Here is a 23,092-nt window from a genome sequence, read left to right on the forward strand (position 1 = left end):
TGTTTCTGTTATACATTAGTTGTTAAGTTTCTCTGCATATCCGTGAATGACAATGAAAAAGAGAGGAAAAAGAGAAACCGTACCACGACGCCAACAGAAGTTTGTTTCATAAATTATATTATCATAAATATTTTATTTCGATGATTCTGAAATGTTTGTTATCCGTCTTTTTTTAGTTTATATGAAATATTTGTTTATGTTTGTAGGCTATTTGTCAGATAGAAGATATATGTAAACATGAAGGAGACAGACGGGCACGCACACAGCGGATGTGCAGCCTCGCGCTCACAACAATAAAGTAGAATCTCGCGCCGCGCTGGTTCGAACCGGCTGGAGCTCGAGCCGCGTTCACGTCCTGTGGGAAAAAAACACAATCAGACCTGACGATGGAAAACAGCCGGTGTGACCGTGAACACAGGGCGGTGCACACGTGCCTCAACGTGTGGTCCATAATAAACCACAACTGTTGTCTTTATTCGCCCTTTACATGAATCAGCACTCAGTGACTTTTAGGTTCAAGTTCGTATTTTATGATAAGAAAAACACTAAACTGTCAGCAAATTAGTAGCAGTTGAAGTAGGCTATTATGATAGTAAAATGATTATTTGATTAAAATCCTTACTTGTGTTTGCTTTAGTTGTAACAAAAATGGAATTTCTTGTGTTTGTATACAGGTATTTGTATATTTCTGATGGCAGATGTCAGGATATTTCCTATTTTCCTATTCAGTATATTTACTTGCTGAAAGCTGATTTGCCATTTGATGTTCAGGTGAAGGGCATTTTCTTTTTTAAAGATATTTTTATTGAAGAAAAATAGCCATTCTATTAAGATACACTTAAAAATAATAACAACATTGATAATGAAAGTAAATATAAATGCTAATGCTAATAATAATAATAATAATAAAAACAGAGAAAACCAAACAAAGTAATCCCTACCACCCCCCGCCTGCAACCCTACTATAGTGGAAATTTCTCCCTTGCTCACAGTTTAAAAAAAAAAAATAGCAAAAACAATCTATTACCAAGTATATTAATTAATAATATTAATAAAGTATGTGTTACAACATTAAGTAGGGGAGGGGGAGGATGTTTTCTAGTAGGAGGAATACATCTCTCATATTTCCCACAGGCGTGAATGTGTCATTAGCCTCACGTGCAGCTGCTCCAGGAGCTATGTCACCTCCAGCCAATAGGAGCAGCGCCTTGAAACCCGTCAACCAATCCTGTATTTCAGGGGTGTTTAATATTAATGTGTGGAGTTGGAGCTGCTGGAGGGGCTCAGCTGTTTTTCTGCTCCTGGTTGTTCTCAACAGGCAGGAACAAAGAAACGAGCCCATGGGTTCAGGCAACATGTTTCACTGTGACACCAGGCGGTTCTCAACATGTGCATGACCACATATACCTCCAATACGTGTTGAAGTGTCTATTGTATTCATAAACCCCTCCCATCACTCATGTTGCAATATTTTCCCACCTTGTTTTCATCCCTCAGGCTAAACCCAGCCACTCCTCTCTCCATCCCTCCATCCTTCCGCTCAGCCCAGTGCGCTCGGTGCCTCAGGAGCAGCTGAGATGGCTCCCACCCTGGCCACGGCCTTCTCCCGCCGCTGGTGGATGGCGGTGACGGCGGTCATCGAGAACCTGCTGTTCTCCGCCGTACTGCTTGGCTGGGGATCCCTGCTTATCATGCTCAAGTCCGAGGGCTTCTACTCCTACCTGTGCAGCAGAGCCGGTGAGTCAGCTCCGACCCTCCTGCAGAGGAACTAATGTTATCACTGATGTCAGATTAAAAAAAAAGAAAAAAGAAAAACTTGAGGTTGGAGAGGTTGCCTGCAGTGTTGTGAATCAGTGATGCCACATGGACCATGCAGAGGAACTGAAATAGCACATCTCCTGTAATAAGATGGTTAGTGGCCGCCGGCAGGCAACTCCCAAGCAGTGCTTAGTGCTCCTGCTACTACCAATAATAATGACAATATTAAACTTAATTTACATAGCACTTATCCAAAAGAAGAGTTTACAAAGTGTGTCCTGTGTGAAGTTCTAAATATAAGCAGAAGCAGGAGCTAAATATAATAATAATAATCAGCATCAGAAAAAATCAAATTCTAATAGTGAGTGATGATATGTTTATTTAACTTTTTAACTGTGCACTAAGTCATACCTGTAGATACTTCATTTGACAGTGTAATATCCCTGTGTATATATAGGATTATATATACATTTATAATCCTATTTATCCATAACATACATCCTTCTTGTATTTATCTATAACATACATCCTTCTTGTTTTTCCAAGTTTCTAACGTATAGATTTTTATATTTCTTATTTCTTTTTGTATTTCTTATCATTTAATTCCTGTCTTTGAGAAGAATTTGAGTAAATGCAGCTTACCCAATTCACCCTCAGGGATCAATTAAATATTTCTGATTCTGATACTGATGAAGCAGCACCATTTGTTTATTTATTTGAGTTTATATAATTCACAGTGTTACTTTACATCGCCCACATTTGGCTGAACATGAGAACAGGTGGGAAAATGGAAGTGATATTGTGAATTTGCCCACGGTTTTATTTAGAGAGCTCGAAACAACTTCCAGTTCCTGGTGATGGGAAAGTGTCGTCACCATCCATGTCCCCAAAGCCGGGTTTTCCCCACTGCAGCCTCATTCTGGGCCGGCTGGTTTGACTTTGATTCAACTTTTGATGAAGTGTGAATGGGGCCTTGCATGATCACGCCCCGAGCGGGAACTGATGAACCACCAAACGGTTTCAAAAGACTGATTACAACACACAGAGGGAGACTGAGTGTTGCGTGGGTGTGGATGATTCAAGGTTTTAGACACCCACACCCACACCCACACACACACAGAGCAAAGACAGTGGCCTGCTAGATCTGCATTGATCCAAAAGTGGGGATTTACTTGTGAAAAAAACAAATCAATAGCGTCCCAGGCTCTGTTCCCACCCAGTGTTAAAATGCGTCTTTGGAAATCCAAACACAAGTGAACAGCTCTCAGTCCATCCACACACACACACACACATGCATCTCCAAATGCATCTCACCTGTCCACTTGTGATCAGAGTCACATATTTTAGAGACACCCCAAAATTTCTGGCATCGTGTTTTTAGGACAGCTTGTGTCTTATTAATGGGAGTTTTCATTCATTAATTCGTTAGTCCTTCAATGCGTAATGGGTCACATGTCTGTTTACACCTCTGATGTGATGCAGACACGTTAGTCCCAGGCCTCAGAACAAGGCCACAGTCAAGCTGAACTAGCACACAGTCGTGAATCAAATTTTTCTTGCATAACAAGCCAACAGAAGGATCAGGATTAGGCTACTTTTCCTTATTTTGCCCTTGGCCCTGCATGATCAAAGGTGGTGCAGTGATTGGCTGCACTCAACAGGTTATTTCTTACTGGCCTGTGGTTTATTTTTGTAGCAAACAATGCCGCTGCTTAGAGAGAAAAGAGGGAAAAAAAGCATCAAATGAGGACTTTTGTTTCTCGGCTAATTGTTCTTTGGTAATTTCTCTTTGCCTTAATCATGATGACTGAATGAAAGGTCAGTTCATCGTCATCATGATCGTTATCATCGTTGTTGTCGGGAGCTTCCAGACAGATCTGTGTGTGAATAGGGGTATTCATCCATCCCTTCTCCAAGATAATCACACAGGCTCTTTGATCTGCTGATTGTGTCTCTTTGTCTGCTTCCTTCTCTTCTGCCTCTCTTCTGTCTCCCTCTCTGTAACCCAGTGATGAAAGGCATTTCAGGCCAAAGACTTCATTTACATATATACAGTCTTCTAATGGTTGGATTGTTTTCATACATTCTCTATTATACAGTATGTATGAGGACCCTCAGGCTGTGCCTTGTAATGGAAAGCATTAATCTATCTCTGTACCATTATCTGTGTACCATCCTGTTAATCTGCTCATATCAGTGGAGCGATAGCTGCTACAGTGTTGGTAGGTCTCATCGAAGGAAGGCCGTGTATCATTTGGGATTAGCTCTTAATCTGAGTGTGGGAAGTTGACCTCTTTGGATTAAAGGGAGGATCTGCAGCTGAGTCAGCTCCTCCAGCAGTGACCCAGCTGCACAGCTCCACAAACGCAGCTCTCTGTCTTCCTCTGACCTGCAAAATGCTGTTAAATCAGCGATTTATGTGTTGACACCTAGGGGTGAGCAGCCTGGAAACGGGCCAGAAGGTGGACCATGCTGCATGTGTGTGTGTTTATGTGTCTGCGGAGGCACTTTGAGCAAGGTCACTCCTGTGTGTGTCTTTTGTATTTGAGGAAGTGGGCCTCTGGACAAAAACTGGGTTAAAACACGTAGCACCGACCTCCTGCTCCACTGACAAGGCCCGCTTGTCCGTCTGACCCAGACTCACACAGTGCCAAGGCTCACACTGTCACATTCAGATCAATTTCGGTTTAAACAGCACTCTTGGCACTGTTGTCATGTGGTGGGCAAATTGGCAAAACTTGTGTGCAGCCTCTACATCAGCTGAATCTCAGATCAGATACGATCAAACTCTGAAGTGGTAATTGGCAAGTTCCTCGTGTTTTAAATTCTGGAGACGTTGTTGATTTTTCAGACTCCGTTGATGACTTAATTTCTCAAACACAGCGAGCTCCACAGCTAGAAGCTTTTCCCATTCAAGTGGAACAATATTAATGGATTTGGTGATAAATCTATAGATCTGATGTCAGTTTGCACCACTTGCTTTTCTAATCCAAAAAAGCCTCATGATCACAGTGCAGCAAATATACTGATATGTAACTCAGCACATGACATCGTCTGGCAACCTCCAGCAGCTCTTTCAGCAAAGGAGAGCTACTTTACATGGCGACACCTTTGCAAATGTAAAATGCATCAGTTTCTGTGCAGAAGAGTACCCAGGCACAAAGTGAGACCATAACTGAAACTGACTTGATGCATCAGAAAAACAGGAATAAGATACAACAACAGAAGAAAAAAAAATATCACGAATTGCCAAAAAGTGTCAAGAATATGTCAAGCAGAAATGAAAAGTATGAGGAAAAAAAGTGAATTGCGGCATTTTGATGATGTAACACTCTGAACAGCTGCTAAAAATGGCCTGCACACTCATCTCAGCTGGCTAATGGGACAGTCAAGAGCAGCACCGCATTCAGAAGTGAGGCTGGCCAGAAACTATAACCATAACAATGGTTATGCAGTAAAAAACAAAATGTAAAAAGCTGCCTGGTGCTGTGCCAGGGAAACGATACACGGTGCTGCAGCATTATGAGTTTAACCAAACAGAACACCTCCTACTTGAAAAGACAAATAGACTTTAAGTTCATATATCAACCAAAAATGGCAAGCGACCAAAATGAAGGCGCTTAAGGTCAAGGTGTTAGTGTCCTCACAAATTATCCAAATTGCGACAGAGCGATCATGTAAGAGTAAATGTTAAGAAAGAGGATGGGAAAGTGTTGTTTTGGAGACTTGGCAGACAGGTTTGCCTGTGTCTTTCAATGAGCTTTTTCTCAAAGGATTTGAGCAAGCAAGGCGAGCCGTGGTGTGGGTCTTTAATCACATGCGGGGCTGTCACGTCGCGCACACACACCTGCCTCGCAGCTGAGTTATTTGCACAAGTCCCCAAAGAATAAACTGTACCCGGGATCTTGATGTAGCGATCTCCACGCTATGTGGAGCTGAAAGAGCCGCGCTCAGGACAGTTTGTCATGTTAGTGAAGCTCTCTGCTGTCATTCATCACCTGTGCGCTTGCTCTGTGTTTGTGGTTACTGTAATGATGTGAAGTGTATATGCATGTGTGTGTGACAGAGACAGAGTGAGACAGGGGAACCTACATTCGCTCTATAGCTCTGTAGTCCCTCACCTGCTCGGCTTTGTTTCGTAACCCGGCCTGTCAGTGTGGCTCTGTCAGCAGGATTCTTGGTAGACGTGTGTTGTTTCTGCAAGATAAACTCACCTTGCGTCTCCTTACCCGTAGTCAACTGCTAGAAAAGCCCGTCTGGATCACTTTGAACAGAGTGTACATCAGTGTCAAAGCAAACACGTGGCTGTGCGGGAGAGAATACAAGAGGTGAAGTAGTCTGGCCTTGCAAATTGTCAGGAACTTTTCTTTCCCACATGTCCATTTATGCTCCAGATGCCCCCTGAGGCTGTTAATTGCACTAAGAGCTTCTATCCTTCACTTGACCCCGTCACCTTTGCACAATACTTAATGCGTCCTCACATAAACAGCCTCTAATCAGGACCCAGAGCGTTTTTTTTCCTCAGACACAAGGCTATCTGAAAGAGATCATTGAGTGCTTACTGCCTTTTGATATGGCACTTGAGCAGAGACTGTTGCTAGGATGTCACTGGCGCTCCGTATCTGACAACATTATTGACTGTTGCATTGTTTTAATAAGCTGCAGGCAAATCAGGCCCAAATCTGTATCTTTCAGTGCGGTTCACAGGACAGGGACTGTTCTGAAACCATGGCAGCGTTCGTTAATCTCACGGGAACAAAGCGGTTCAGATACTCTAACAATCATTAACCTGCTAAAGAACGACTTTGCAGGGGTGATTTTTTTTCTCTCATTGATAGCGTCTGTAGCAAATGTATGAAGGAAAGGAGGGAGAGGTGTGTCCAGAAGAAGTGAAGGAATTCAGCGAGAATAGTCGAACAAAGGCAAGATTTTACGGTGTTGACATGAATGCGAAACACCAACCGGGGTGTGATTTATCATGAACAGGTATTCAGAGGAGATCTGGGTCTGTTTATAGACCTGTGAGAGTGTTTGCCCCTGTGGGTGTGTGTGTGTGTGTGTGTGTTGAGGACACTTCCTTTATTGACTTTGGCTGCTTGGAGTCATTTGATTAGTCAGCAGCTGGAGCCTCTGAGGGGACAGATGCTGTTACCTTCTGTTAGGCCAATAGTCAGCACTATTAGGGCACTTATGCTCTAATACACCAGATATATCAGCTAGATAGGCCAGAACAGGTAATCCCACTGTTGAGAAAGGGCTTTGGCTCATGTGGGCTTTTCAAGGCCGATACCCATGTCAGTTTTTCTGGATGGAAGCTGCTGATAGCTGCTGTTTTCTGCTGACATCCAGTGTCTCTGACCATTTTGATGACAAGAAAAAAACCCCAAAATTGACACATTCATTGTTTTTCCTAGTGTTTATTTATTTATTTTTTTATCCTTATCAGTGTAAAAGCCTCTGAAACAGCATTTAGACCATCATGGGGTACTAAAACTCTCAAAGCCAGGAAACGACAACAACAAATATTACTACTGCTAGTTATAATGATGATCATAAAGAAATAATAATCATTGTTTTGCATTGGAGTCGGGTCAAATTAAGGTGCATTTTTGGGACATGTTTGCAAATTTAATAAAGGAGAATGCCCATTTCTTTATGTTCGAGTGCCAGCCCTTTTCAGTAGCGCTAAGGTCTATCTATACACAAACAATGTAATATTAAAGGTATATAAAATTACATCAAAATGACTCAGCTGACAAAAAACATGGAACAAACACAAAATTTACCTTTTTTTTTTTTTTTTGTTTTTTTGTCAGTTGAGTCGTCCCTTATTTGAATCAACCTTCAGTTTTGCATAGTGCACCTTTAATCAGCTCTACAGTAAATATGAATAATGAATAAAAAATCATTAATAAAAGGCCAATATCAGCCCAGTATACTGGCCTGATCCTCACAGACAGTAAAACATTCAGTTCCTTCGCTAAAGCAGTTTGTCCTTGACTCCTTGCAGCCCACTCAGTGTTAAATGTCGCGGTGTTCCTTACTGGTTTTATGGGTTTAACGCTGAGGTGAGAAGATCTACCTTTTACCCTGTAAGCATCTTTACATGCCAATTTGCGACATCACACAGGTATACACATTAAAATGACATACTTCTCTTCCTGTAGCTCCTCCGACCTTTAACCCAGAAACTAACATCACTCCCCTGCTTCCTCCTCCCTTTTTAACTTCAGCTGGCTCAACAACAGAAACGAACATCAGCCGCCCTTTTTTAGCACCACAGCGGTAAACAGCTCGCAGCTTTTCAGGGCCGCCTCTTAGTCAGACTTTAGTCTTGCCTCCGGGCCTCTGATGAAGAAAACACTCAGATGACTAAGTTCTTTTGTACCTCCCTCCTCCGGACTCCCAGACACTGTTTACATGGCAACTGACAAGGCTGTCTCCATTTTTTTCACTGGCAGATTGACCAAAAACAAGTCAAGGTGACGAGGAGTGTGTCGACAGTTTTTCTGTATTTTTCATTCTTTCTGTGTGTCCTCTTTGCCCCAGAGGCACCCAGACAAGGCCATGTTATTAGTGCAGTGATAGACAAAAATAAACCTCACAGACCTCAGCGGGCTCTGTTTTACCAGGGATTCTTAAGCAGGCAGACTTGTGTGTGTATGAGTGTGTGTTTGTGTGTGTGTGTTTGCACCCACTGTTACGTAGGCATGGAGTTCCCCTAAGCTCGGGGTACAGTCGTGACTATTTCTGCTGCTTGTTTATCCCGTCCCACGTTGTTTATCTCGTGGCTTGTTTACTTGACCTTTAACAGGTCTGCTATAGCCTTTCAGTCAGCAGCTCGGCTCTCAGGGCGGCAGCAGGGGCAAATATAGAAACGGTGCCTGGCCCAGATGCCAAAATGCTAATTCGCCCCTTTGGAATACCAAGAAGGCGTTTATTTTAGATCGGACTGAAGCATCTAGAAGAACTGAACAAGTAGACATTTTTTTCCTTCTTCTGCCTCATGATCATAATTTATTGTCTCGAGTACACGGTGATCCTGGTGAGCCAAATCAGCCAGAGAAAACCAGTTCCTGACGCGCTCTCCACTAACACAAAGCACCTAACTCCCTCTCGTCTTTCTCGTTATGCAGACAACAACAGTCTCTCCAACACGTCAGACCCCCAGGCGTCTGAAGCCGAGGAGACCCTGGAGATGAACGGCTGGCCCATCTGCAACGACCAAGATGAGATGCTCAACCTGGCCTTCACCGTGGGCTCCTTCCTGCTGTCAGCCATCACCCTGCCTCTGGGCATCGTCATGGACAAATACGGGCCGCGCAAGCTGCGCCTGCTGGGCAGGTGAGGCGGCTGACAGTCTTTGAAGCCATTTTCCATCCAACAACAAGAAGTGTCCTGGATTATGATCAGATTAAGACAAAAGAGAAGATGAAATCCAGATATAAATGCAGGCAGGAATCCATGTACAGCGAATATGGAAAGAGAAATAAACTTTTTTGCAATTATCCAATTATGAGGTGCACACAAATGAAGTAGGAGCAGAAAGCTGCTGCAGTGCCTGCGTAAAAAGGATTCTTAGGATACTTAAGAATTGGGATTAATTCAGCTCAGGTGTTTACTGTCACATGAAAAGGATGTAAATCTACAAGAAGAAGTGATGTGTGCTGCAATCTGCTTTTTGGCGAGGGAAGATGAATCTTGTTTTTATGTGTGCAGAGAGAGCCATTTTCATGTAATCCATCTGATTGATACCTGAACACAATCCAGGTGCAAGACGCATTTTAATGTGGAGAGGCAACTTCTGTTTGTTTTTGCTGCTCAATACGGGGAGTGTGACATTATTGCTCTTTCCCATCCCTCTGGGAGCGGATGTGTTTGTGTTGCCATATTGCCGCCCTTTATTTAAACCCCATACTTTGTGTTCCCAGTGCCTGCTTTGCCTTCTCGTGCCTCCTCATCGCCTACGGAGCCAGCGATCCCCAGAGTATGTATTCCTGCTTTGCGTCATATCACATACATCACATTAATGGCACCATGTGTTGGCTCGGGCCCTTGAGGAGCATTTTGCTTCCCATGCTACTCTCAATCATGTTGCTGTTGTACATGTGGCGCCAAGACACAGCCAGATTATACTGACGCCATGGCGACGGTTCAGTCAATCACTTGGGGTGTACAGAAGTTGATTTATATCAGCAGAGTAACCGTCTGTCTTTTTGATCTCCTGTCTCCCTCAGATCTCTCCGTCCTGATCTTCTTTGCTCTGGCGTTAAATGGCTTCGGAGGCATGTGCATGACCTTCACCTCTCTGACGGTGAGTCGCAAAGCTTTATGACCATGCAAGGAAACAAAAAGGTGCAGAGAGGCAGGAGAAAGAAGAGGGTTTGTGGAAACCTGATATCAACATAACGCCCCTAAAATACTCAATATTAAGTGTTTCTAGTAGACTTCTACTCCTAGCAGGATTAAAAACCCTCTAAAACAACATTTTTATTAAAAGAAATCATCATGGGGCAGTAAACCTCCAATAAAAGCCAGACTAATTAGAATTTTTTCAGGTGATTCAGCAGCTCCTTAAGGCAGATTGCATGGCCCAGTTTGCTGACTGACATCTCTGAAGAGTAAAAACAGGGACGTAGCGTGATCATAGTTTTTTTTTTTTTTTTAAATAAAAATAAATAAATAAAAAGCCACCATCAACAAATCGAAATATCAATCGAACCTCAGATTCAAAGGGAAATCTGAGTAAGAGAAAGGGGGGATAGGAGGAGGAGTGATGCAGGGAGCAGAGGTGGAAGGAGGGCGGGAGAGCAGATTAGAGCGATGTGACGTGATCAAATTGGGCGTTGAAGGAAAGAAAAAGAATCGCGGGGGTCAGAGGACGGAGGGAGATCGGCACAAAGACCGACGCTAACGCAGCAAGTGCACTGGAGAGAGCGATGGGAAATGTTTAGAGGGAGGGAGGAGGGGAAAAAAAAGGAGGCAGGCAGGGAGCTGGGGAGTATGGAGGGATGGGCAGGGATGAGGAGACAGCAGAGACGGAGACGGCGGGGGAAAGGGGGGTGGAGCGTGTAAGGAAAGCCTCCGCTCAGGATGATCTCATCACTTAGAGAAAGTGCTGCATCACAGGAGCGGCCACGTGAGACGGGGCGAGAGACATAGGCGGCCAACGGGAGAGGGAGAGGGAGGCTGCATCAATAATCTATTACTCACCCCGCCTCTGCCGCTCTGACTGGCTGGGAGCCAAAAAAAGACCCCCTCTTCATTACTAATTCATCCGTGCCTGGACACATGCATCGCTGTGCGCGTTTCACTCCGATCAGCGGTTATCGAGCCTCAGCGGCCAAATCTGTGGCGGCGGTGGACTGTGTAAATGGAAACAGAATGAACTTTGAAACTGGTTTCTGTTGTTCATGTGAGCGTGGAGTGAGATTAGTGATGTTTGACTGATATAGGTTCACCGGTACACATATTTTTGGGACTGAAGATACTGGTACACCTTTACATTTGACCGTTTTCATGCTAAAAAATATTGAAAATGACGAAGGTTCAGCGTGTCCCCCGGTATTTTCTTCTTGTTGTGATGCCCCTGAAACATTTAGAGCATCATGGGTCACATTATTGCATCATTGCGGTGCAGCCTGATGACTCTGTTGGTTTGTCGTGAAACACTTGGAGGCTGACTTGATGCACACAGACACGAGAGGAGATACTGAGGCTGAGCAGACAAACAGGAAGCAGCAGTAAGGGAATTGCATGTGTGTGTGTGTGTGAGTGTGACTGAGTGTGTTTCCCCACCCATGCTTTTCTGTTTCCTATTCTGGCTGCCTAGTGGGACCCTGACCGAGACAAACACACACACACACACACACAGAAGTTGCTCAGCTGGTTTCAGCCCCCCGTCCCTCCTCCCAATCCAGTCTCAGCCCCGTTGTTTTTGTCTTCTCCAGTTTCAGCTGCTCTCCAACAAGACCAAGCCTGAACTGACACAACCGTCAACTCTTGCGCGCACACACACACACAAACACACACACACGCTCTTTTATGTGCACGACGGGGTCAACAGTGTGTGTTTTGCATGCTTGTGTGTGTTGTTTTAGCTGTGCTGTGCTACTAACCTCCATACAGTTACTGAGTTAGAACCCCCTGCAAGTGCAACAACTGTTAACTTAATGCTGCTGCTTCCTCGACGTGTGTTTGTGTGTGTATGTGTGTGTGTGTGTGTGTGTGTGTGGGAGAGAGAGAGAGAGAGAGAGTGCTCCTCTGCGGATGCTTTGCTAAGTTTCTTTCCCTTTCCTGCCTGTTCCTGAATCTCTAGGTCAGAGGTTGTTACTGAGGAAAGCAACTATTTTAAGAAATTGCATCCTCTCTCTCTCTCTCTCTCTCTCTCTCTCTCTCTCTCTCTCTCTCTCTCTCTCTCCCTCCCTCCAGGCATATTAATGGATTTTTAATTCTCTATTCATTTCGTGGATGAACTTCACAAGAGGCCATAATTTATTCCATTTGGATGAACACTGTTACTGTGCCAGCATTTCCCCCCAGAGTGATACTCTTATAGGGTAGAAAAACATCTAAAACAGCATTTATGCTATAATGGGACGTTAAAAGTCAACACTGAAAAACAGATTAATGAAAGTCAGAGGTGCATTAGCAGCTGCAGAAGGCAGAGCGACCCACCACATTGCACCAGTAGTAGGTTAAACTCTTATTTGCACGTGTTTCATTGTGGTGGGTCTGCCCTGGTTTAGAGAGCCGGGTTTGCTCCTTTGAGGTTTTTCACCGTCTTCGCTTGTCTTTCTCTTTGTCTCCGCTCAGCTTGGCTTTTTGCCATCTCTGTGTCTGTTTTTTTTTTCTTCTCCTATCTCTCTTTGCTTCACTTCCTCGTTCCCTGCTGTAGATGCGCACTCAGCGCTCTGTGTGATAGAAAACAGGGAAAACCTCTTCTCTCCTCTCCATCTATAAACAGCCTCATGCTCTCCAATTACCAGCCGTCTCTCCCTTCGTGCCAACTTTTAACCTTTCCCCGCCGTTCCTGCTGGAAGCCTTCCCCATCTCTTGACTGACACCTCACCCCCACCCATTCAGCCGGCTCCCCACCCACCCACCCACACATACTGACTCCCCCAGACAGGCATAGGCTCCTCCTCTTGTTCCTCTTCTTGGTCAGTGCACGTGTTTCAGCCCCTGTGGTTCCTGTTTGCTGAATGGGTTTGGTCTGTGACACTCTGCTCGCCGCCGTAATCCACTTCATATCTGCTGCTCTGTAATGTCTATTTCCTCTGTTCCCAATCCCCCCTTTTCTCCCCTCAATCTGTGTCAGCGGACCATCTGGAAACACCGCTAAGACCCGCTGGCTGCTCGTCTGCCTGTTTCCCTGCTTGCCACATGTCGACGATGTGAGCATCGGTAGATTTTAGTGAAGAAATTTCAACTCACGGGGTATATTTTGCAGGTGTAGAGGTTTACAGGGACTGTTAAAGAAACAGGGAGTGATTTTCCTGTCAGGTGAGGTGGTGGAAAATCTCGTTGATGCCCACAGAGCACCTTACTTCATTTTACTTGGCAAAGAGAACAGAGAAAATAAGGCATAAAGGTCTGGGTGTGCAATGAATAACGGCTATTTTTCAGCATGCCAGCGAAGAAGGGGGGGAAAAAAAGGAGCAGAGATGGCAGAGCGACACGGAGGAAGTACAGTATATGCTCTGTTTACTCCGTGCAGTCACGTGAAAGGAAGGGAAGGGAGATGAGGGGGACAGATAAATGAATGCCAAAGGTTAAGAGTTGTCAGTCATTTGAGATCTGAGCGGACCAGACAGGGTCAGAAACAGCAGCAGCCGCTAATGTAAGGCTCACGTGGATTTTTTTTTTTTTTTTTTTTTTTTTAAAGTGGCCCGAGCAGAAGAGCAGGCAGGTCCAGATGGCTGCACAATCGAACAGTCACGTTTAGGGTGCTCTGTGATGGAAAAAAATCCCTTCCAAAACCAAGCATCAAGGAGACATGTGGGGTGTAGCTATTACTTCAGAGGCATTTCCACCCTGGCGAGAATCGGATTCGAGGGGAAACACTGAGTGCTTGTAATTTTTGGCAGTTCTTTGGGCGTTAGGCTCAGCTGGCATCAATCTAAAGTACAGTGGTATCAGCCTTTAAAAATCTCTGTGCTAGTGTGGAGACGGCAGCTTTGAGTAGCATTAGGGAAACAAGGTTGTGCAGTCTGGTGTTTGTCAGCTGCTATTTACTAAGCTTACAGGCCAGTTTTTTTTTTTGTTTGTTTGTTTTTTATGATGGATGTAGGCCTATCCAGCCGTCAGGACGGGACCGGTCAGAGCTGGTTCTCAATGCTCCGTTTTCCACTTGCTGCAGCAAACCCTCTTCCTCCTTTCGCTTCTCTGTTCTTTCCTCTCAGCCAGCTCTGCCCAGTTTCCTCTTTCCTCCTGTCTCTCTCAGCATGTTTTCTCGCTCCTCAGTCCTCTTTGTCATCTCATGCTCTGCATTTCCATTTTAGGCTTTCAGCAGATGCTCTTATCCAGCATGATTTACAATACGCGCAAAAGTACACAATGTCTGAGGGGGGACGCTGCGAACTAAAACAAGTATCCAAACTGTTTTGGGTAGAATTTGGGTTTGCGCCGACGCCTCCATTCACAGAAACAAGTGCAACAACAAAACTGTTTTTCTGCCTCTCCTTATGACTCCAGACTTATCTGACAATCTGTGGAATTCACTGACATTATTTATCACCAACACAAGAAGTTCCCACCAAAGACATGAGGGATTAAACCACCGCACCAACAGTGTAGGGAACATATCAGGCATTCCCAAACCCCATAAATAATCATATATCATCAGCAAAGCCAGAACACGTTTTCTAGTAGGAGTGCAGTTTGTTTTCCCCATTCTCTCTCTCTCTCTCTCTGTCCTTGTGTCTCTGTCTTTTTTGTAACTTAGTAAAGTTCCTGATTCCTTCCTCTCAGCTCATTTTCCTGCTTGGCAGATAACAGTCGGCGCTCTCAGCCAAAGCAGAACCAACTCGGTTGGCTCAGATGTTAGCTTGCATTGAACATCACTCACAACTTGTTTTACCGCAGCAATCAGTGCTGCAGAGCAAAATATAAGAGGATAAAATCATGTCATTTATTACATTTTATTACATGTATTACTGTTTTCCGTCACTTTGCTATTCGCATGCTGATGTATATCATGAATCTACATTTTTAAAGATTTAGGTCAGAGTAAATAAATAAAAAGGCAGGTGAAGTGACTTAAGTTTGGTCTACCCTCCACGACCGCCCTCACTGTTTCCTTATGTTGATTACATGGCTGCCTTGTATGTTTCAACACCAGTTTATTGATGTTTGCCTGCCTTAGAGCATAGCCTATGTAGGGCAGCACAACCACACTATCTAGACACTGCACAAACAAAACACTGCACCACATAGATCCACATAGAGATCTGGTCTGCCACTCAAAAAAAAAAACCCATCTCCACCATTTGCTATTAAGCGAACCCTGACACCAGATGATCGCTTATCTCTGGGTGAGCGCCCCGTTCCTAAAATAGAGTCAGTGTCCTTTTAGTGGCTGTCCAAACACTGGGCCCATCTGTGTGTACCCTGCCGCTCTCCTGCATGGATACACTGCGGTCACCGAGTTAACAAAGAGCTATTCAGGGAAGCGGCGGCAACAACAGGTACATGGTGGGTGGGCGTTATTATTTTAAAGTGGCTTCTTCGCCTGGCTCCCCGGCAGACTGTTCTCATACTGTCCCGGTCGAATGTAAAGTGGAGATGCCGGGACTCGCAGATGTAAGAAGAGAGATTTAGGGAAGGAATACAGCCAGCAGTAGGTGAGCTAAGAATAGTAAGGAGAGGAAATAAGGAGGAAATGACTGAGGTGTGGCTGTTTATTCAAGTTCATTGAGATTTGGCACGTCAGAAAAATGCGTTTGCCAGTTACTGAGGTGAAACTAAGTGTTTTTTTTGTTTTTTTTTTGGGACATAGAGGTTAGTTAAGCCACAGAGAGCAATAACCCAGAGCGACTGTGATTAGGCAGCACATAATCACATACCTGAAGGCTGAGCAGGAGAAACACACAGCCAACAATCTGTCATCCAAACCTATCGCAGAAAAATCTTTCCCGGAATTAGAAAAATGAATAAAACTGCCTTGTTTTGTCATTGACAACACTGCCTTTTCAGAGAATTGGGTTTGACCGGCTTCAGAGATCATGATTCTTACCAGCACATGATGGACAATGTACATTTTCAGTTCAGATAACCAAAACTGGAACTGGGAGGTTGTCATAGGTAAGATTAGATATAAGTAACAGCGAAAACATTGATCCTGCCGGTTACGTTCCCCTCTCAGGGTCACTGTACAGTTAGTTTGCAGTTGCCTGTATGTGTGTGTGTGTGTGTGTCAGTGCCTGCAGCTACAGCAAGGCCGTCCTCCTCAGGTGTTTCGCACTCTCTTGTCAGCCTGTTTGCTTGACTGATGTGTTATTGACTCCAGCTGCAAAAACACTCTTATCTGCTCCTCATCATGCCTGACAACTGGATCTTGTGTGTGTGTGCGTGCGCATGTATCTCCCAGATACACACGCGCACTCCTGAACCCGTTAATTTTCACTTCTTCTTTCATTATCGATGGACAAACCGGTTTCATGACATGTTTCTGGGGAAACGGCAGCCTCAGCAGCCCACTGACTCAGCCTGGAGAAACCCTGAGAAGCCGGCGTGACGTACGCTGTTTGTCAGACTCTGCATCACAAGGCCTGGATGTGGTTTATTCTAGTTGGGGCTTGCTGTACAGATGCGCTGGCACTGTGCCCTCGCTCTCGTGATCTGGTCTTGTTGTTTGCTCTCCTCGCTCGTGCCCTTACCATAATTATTGCCAGCGGCAGCTGAACTCCTTCCAAATGAACTTGCTCCCCATTCAAACAAACAAACCTCAGTGTATTTAGCTAGAAAGACCACGAGGAGGTGAACGGAGGCTAGAAACTCGGTCTCTCTCTCTGTCCCTCATCCGTACAGGAGTGATTTGAGTGGCCTTATCCCGTATCTGCACAGTTTGACAGGAATCAGAATCAGTCATTTCAGCTGAAGTGGCCACGGAAACAGAAAATAAATCCGAGGCTAATCCGTTGCTTCTGGATAAATCCCAAGACCTGCCACTATAAATAGGACTCTTTCACCAGACTGGACAGTGAAATAAATGACTCAGTGATGGGCGACAGGCTAGAGGAAGTGCGCAGAGCTGATGGAGTGCGCACTGACGAAACCCAAACCTGTTGACTCTGCATAGCTGTCATGAGTTGGCCCTGCTTTGTCATGCATTCGACTCATGCTGACCGCATCAGGTCTGCTGACCCTGATACGAGACGTTCTCTTCTCTTCTCTTCTTCTCTTCCCTTTTCTTCTCTCCTCTTCATCTGTAGTGTGTCATAACTCGGTTCTTCCACACAAGTGCAACTCTGGAGAAACAAAAGGGGAGGAGTGTGGGAGCTTGTTATTGTAGATGTGAGTTGACTTTGTGAGCTCACCTTTGGTCCACTTAAGCTGTACCGTTTCACACAGGGTTAGTATGGAAGCAAATCGGGGTTAGAGGGTTAGAGGGTGAGGTTAGAGGGTTCAGCCAGCTCCCTAACAAGCTGCACCCCTGTGGTGAGCACTGTGGCTGGCTGGAGGGCTGAATGGACAGATGATGAGGATGACAGAGTTATGAGGGGTTGGGGTGGGAGGGGGATTCTTAGAGGAGTTTTGCTCTTTATGATCCATAATAAAGCCTCCATTGAGGAGCTGCACCCTCCGCCTCCTCCCGTCCTAGAACATTTTTTAACTCCGCGCCCCCACTCTCTCACCAGAGAGCCACTTGATTCAGCGTTGTTGACACGCTCTGCTCTTGAGCTCATGTAATTAAGTGAGTTTTTAGCACCGCACACCGTCCAAGTAGTGAGTTCAGTTCCCCCCCTGCACATAGTAAAAACATGCATGGCACTGTATGCTGCTTTGGATGAAAGTGGCGACCAGATGGCATGTATTACGTTGTGCTGACACACACTCAGGTGATTCATCACCCAGGCATTCTCTTTCTTTCTGTCTTTCTTGCCGTTTCACAATAATACTCTCCTTTTCTTTCTCTCTCTTGCTGATGTTTTTGCTCTTTGTTTTGCACTTCCTGAAGAGGGTTGTTTACAGCGTGAAGTAGCCTATAAGAACAGCTTGTGCTCCGTCTCGCATCGAGGGTTTGAGTGTCATTACGCAAGACGCTCTGGCTTTTCTCTCCGCCCCGCTACAAATGGTGAAACAAAACATTGCGGGGGGAAACACCCCACTGCAGTACAGGGTGTACTTACTGGCAGCAAGCCTATCGATAACATATGGCTAGCCAGGAAAAAAACATATACCCCCATTTGTTTTGATTCATTTTTTATACTGGGTTTGGTCAGATCTTTTGTGGGTTTTAGTGGTTTATAGAGAAAGCTTGAGTGAAAAAATAACTTGGTGTATATGGGTCAATGAAACATGCAGTCTGCAGGTCTAAAATCCAGTCAGTCATCTAGTTAACTTAATTAATTTTGGTGAGCAGTTGGAAGACAGGACATTAAAAATCAGGCAAGCTGTCAGCACACAGAGACTCTTCTCTGTATGTTTTTGTCACAGTGTAGATGTGTTGTTCTGTGTTTTAATGCTGAAGTACAGCGTGGGTACCTGTGCTATTTACGGTTGACATTTTAATTCTAACTCCATCAGTAAATGTGAAGGTATAGAGGTTGTATGGTTCACTATTTTTTTCTGTTTAGTTTCTTTACTGAGTTCTTCACTAAAAGAAGAAGAGAAAAGTAAAATCACTGAAAGTTCACTTGCTGTTTTTGCTCATGTAAGGCTGGAAGGAGGACAGGTTGCAAAGGCTTCCCATGATGCTGCACTTCCTATTCAAATGCTACAACATGAAATTTTACAGTTGATGTGAGCTGGTCCTCTTCCCTCTCTGCTCTCTCCTCAGCTCCCCAACATGTTTGGAGACCTGAGGTCCACCTTCATTGCCTTGATGATCGGCTCCTACGCTTCCTCCGCTGTCACTTTCCCCGGCATCAAGGTAACTCCTCTCTTTGATTTCCCCAAAGACGATTTATTTATCCGTCGTCATCTTTGAAATGAGGTTTTCTCATTCAAACATCTGTACAAATATGAGTTTAGAGAGAATTTAATACTGTCTCAGCTCCAGAGCAATAGCTTGATTCTCATGGTGTCATGGTGTCTCCCTGCAGGTGATCTATGACCTGGGTGCCACCTTCATCAGCATCCTGCTGGTGTGGGCCGGCTGCGCCTGCCTCGTCTTCCTCAACTGCTTCTTCAACTGGCCCCTGGAGCCCTTCCCTGGCCCAGAGGACATGGACTACACGTAAGACAGAGAAACACACACTCACACACATGCAGAGAAAATCTCCATAGCCTACAGCTGTCCTTTTAACCAGCAGCCCTGGTGTTACTAAGTAACCTGAGGTTAGATCTGCTGCGACTGGAATCCTGCTGAGCCCAGACAGAGGCTTCCCTACAGCCTGCATTTTCAACAGAGATCAGTGCATTCCTCCAGCACACACACACACACACACACACACATTGACTCACACACACATTCAAGCACACACAAATCGAGTGGGCCCTGAGGACAGGAAACACCACAAAGCCAGAAGATCAGCGGGCTTTGCTCTTATTCACCTGGATCTTACGCTTCCTGTCCTCTTCCTCTGTTTCTCCTGTTTCTTGTCTGCCTCCTTCTTTCGCTCAAACCTTTCTTTTGATACATGAATCTATATTTTTTCCATTTATCTTGTGCTCATAATCACCTTTTCCATCATTGCCTCTCCTCTATTCCCCCCCTCCATCCCTCTGTTTTGTCTCTCAGGGTGAAGATCAAGTTCAGCTGGCTGGGCTTCGACCACAAGATCACAGGGAAGCAGTTCTACCGGCAGGTGACCACTGTGGGCCGCCGTCTGAGCGTCGGCAACTCCATGAAGCAGCAGCACCCGCCGTCCAAGGACCTGGCCACACAGGAGGCCAATAAGCTCTGCCTCTCCACCGTCGACCTGGAGGTGAAGTGCAAAGCAGAGGGAGAGAGTAAGTCAAACCTGTACCCATACAGCGGTGCTATTGCTCAGTGGCCAGTGAAATTCCCATTGACACTCTACCACAAAGATTTGAAAATGTTGAAAAAGACACCAAACACTTAATGTAAGTGCTCGGTTCGCCCCAGTGAGTCAATCTAGAGACTCCCACACAGATCGCTGGCTCCCATTGCCAACTCATAAGTATTCATCTGAGTGTTTTAAATGCCAGTGTGCCAGTTGAGCTGGCGTTGCGACTGGACACGAGTTGCTCTGCATGCCAGAGCTGTATCTGAAAACTCCGCGATAGACAAAGGCCTTTCACACGTCTTTTCCTTTCCTCCTGCAGCTTTGAGGAGGAATAGTGGTATCACCTCTTTGTTTTTTACACATTCCTGGGATCAGTAATTCATTCAAAAGTGAGGACAAGTCAAGTTGAATTGACGTCATTGTGATGTTTGGACGGGGTGGCCGCAAAATGACCTCTGAAAATTTTTGTCAGTAAAGGCACATCCTTCCCTGTTTGATTGAAAAACCATCTTGCTGGTCACAAGATATGTCTGACATTAAAAAACATGCCTTAATCGTATTACATAGTTTAGGCTTCATCATTTTGCTCCATTCACCAATAATATTTGGGGCATGAGTGGAGCTGCCCGCAGCCAACTAATGTTTTGGTCCCTGCTGCCAGCTAGCCTGTAGGAAGCCATTAGTCACTATGTGTACATGCAGAGTAAGAATAGGATCTTAACCATATCAGGCCAGTGGTCTGGCTATTGAAAATGATATTTTAAAGAGGTTTATCTGATTTCTGCTCCGTCTTTCAGTGTATTGGTGCATGTAAACACCTTAGTCAGATTTCTTCTGTCTTTTCCAACTGTGTATGTCTGTCATCAGGTGCAGCAGATGTTGCATTTACAAAGCAAACACTGCAGTGCTTATGTTGACGCAGTGCATATTGACCGATTATTTAAACCTCTTCAACCCTGCCCGTCCCATTGGGGGGTTTTGCCATTACAAATGCACACTGCACTGCCGAGCTTTGTTCAAACCCACAGAACTTTCCTTTAAATTCTCGTGGAGGTTTCTAAGGATCCCAAATATATCCCACTGAATTCCAGGGAATTGTGTATTAAATAATGCACAAAACTTGTATATATTTTATATTTGATGAATTCTGCAGCCATAAAACAATGGCTTTTGATATTCCCCTCAAGATAAGTGTAATGTAGCTTCAGTGAAGCTGCAACCAGCAGAGACAGATGTTGTGACAATGTCGCACAATATGGAAAAACAACAACTTTGAAGCGCAATTAAGGACTAACTGGTTTTCAGGGCATTTGGTGATTTCATTTAAACATTGTAAACATTGCAGTCAACATACATAAGACAATTACTCGCAGTAATCACGGTATTGGTGTGCATGTAAAGTCACCAGGTTCACCGCCCACCTCTCAGAAATTGAAAAAAAAAAAACATCAACCATGAAAGCTGATGAGCTTTCCCTAACCCAGATCTGTACATAGCAATTAGGCACAAGCATCCTTATAGTAGCCTGTGAATGCCCCTTTACCTCTGTCCCAGATCCCCAGTAAGCTAACCTCACTGGCCCCTACACCTACAGGCCTCCCCCGGCCCTCCTCAGCCCCTCTGGCTCCCCCCTTAGGGTCAGTGACTCCCAGCGGGGGGGTCTGGTTGCTCCCCTCTGGGTCTCTTTGGTACCAAACGGACCGTGGAATCGGTTCGGAACTCGTTCCTAGAAACGGCGCCCAGCAGGTGTGTGGCGCGCTGGCAGGGAACTCTGGAGGAGTTTTGTTATGGGTTGAAGGCCAAGCATCAGGAGTTCTGAAGTGTGTGTGTGCACTGTGTGTGTGCCTGTTGGTATGCTGTCGGGATGCCCATGGTTGGTTTAGTAACAGCTGGACATGTTCCATCTGTCAGGAGCTCTCAGGAGGCCCATATTATGCACACACACACACACACACACACCACCTTCTTCGTGCTGTCATTCCTCTCTAATTTGATGACTGTGAAGGTTGCGTTGCATTTGCTTATTAGGCGTTTTTCCTTTTCCTGCTGTCTCCTGAGATCTGGAAGGCCTGGCCTGATTTTGGGTTCACATACCAACTAAACTGCTTGATTGCAGCTGGAATTTGAAGACACATTAAGGCTAAATTGTCTCAAATCACCACGTCGAGTTTATTAGACACACAGTAATGCAGTTTTGACTCGGTGTTATTGTGAAATTGCTGCTATGCAGAAAATGAATTCTGTGGCCACTCAGCACAGTAGCATAGTCCCATTGTGCTGCTGTGCTTCTGGTCTGTAAACAACATTATGAAACAGCTTTATGCACAATTTTCTTACTCTTCCAGTATGAACGTATCAAGACAGAGAGGTAGATAGCAAGACAGTGTAAACACAGAACACGGCAGAACTTTATTCTGAAACCACTGTGAAACATTACATTACATTACTCAAATTAATATTTCCCAAACTATAAAGTTGCTCTGTGAATTATGTAACTCCACATTGTGCTTATGGCATTACACGCAGATTTGAATAATTATAGCGCATTCACAGTGTGCGTATAATACCTCATAATGCCTTGTGAGCACAGCTTTAGTTTAGCGTCCCTGAAAAAAATTCCTCCAATCAAGGCCTGCATAGATACCTGTTGCTCTGGATAATTAACCCAGCTCCATCTGTGCTCCAACCATTAAAACGTTTGTCCAGCGTTTACCACATGGGCAGTTGCGTCCATTTTCCGTTTATATTCACCACTTAGGTTAATGATCAGCGGTTTTCCTAGACCCCGGCTTTCTCTGAATCCCCCGGCTTTTTTATGCTGGTTTAAACGAGTTACCTTGGCACCCAAGACCTTTGGGAATATTTAGACGGCAAGCTGTCTCCTTGACGGTCCCCTCGCCCAGGGAAACAAGCCAGTGTTGTTTTCCATTGTATGAATAGAGGAAGAAAGAGAAACAGGATAAAAACTGCAGTCTAAAAATGTGGAGGCAGGTTTGGGCCTGTAGCCAGTTGCTGCTGCTGTACCTTCAGATTGTGGAGGCTTGAGAGAGATTATGAATTTGCTTGTGTGTTCTTGCAACATATGATTGGCGTGAAGGATGAAATACAGAAGTGAAATAATGTACATTTTTCAAACACAGTCTAATCCAGCACTGTATTATTCTAATCAGGGTTTGCCCCATATGGCTTTTAAAAAGCTG

General features: G+C 44.8%; 1 protein-coding gene across 1 annotated transcript in view; it reads left to right on the forward strand.

The window, feature by feature from the left end:
- The window catches only part of LOC115370278 (large neutral amino acids transporter small subunit 4-like), a 33,521-nt gene that overhangs the window by 1,867 nt on the left and 8,562 nt on the right, over positions 1 to 23,092 (forward strand). Inside the window, exons 2-8 of the mRNA XM_030067232.1 lie at positions 1,498 to 1,737; positions 8,895 to 9,102; positions 9,690 to 9,745; positions 9,996 to 10,072; positions 18,761 to 18,853; positions 19,026 to 19,159; positions 19,664 to 19,875. Coding sequence (XP_029923092.1) covers positions 1,578 to 1,737; positions 8,895 to 9,102; positions 9,690 to 9,745; positions 9,996 to 10,072; positions 18,761 to 18,853; positions 19,026 to 19,159; positions 19,664 to 19,875 — 940 coding nt within the window. The 5' untranslated portion in view covers positions 1,498 to 1,577. The remainder of the gene's footprint in view (positions 1 to 1,497; positions 1,738 to 8,894; positions 9,103 to 9,689; positions 9,746 to 9,995; positions 10,073 to 18,760; positions 18,854 to 19,025; positions 19,160 to 19,663; positions 19,876 to 23,092) is intronic.

The sequence above is a fragment of the Myripristis murdjan genome, chromosome 13 (assembly GCF_902150065.1).
Source record: "Myripristis murdjan chromosome 13, fMyrMur1.1, whole genome shotgun sequence".
Classification (NCBI taxonomy): Eukaryota; Metazoa; Chordata; class Actinopteri; order Holocentriformes; family Holocentridae; genus Myripristis; species Myripristis murdjan.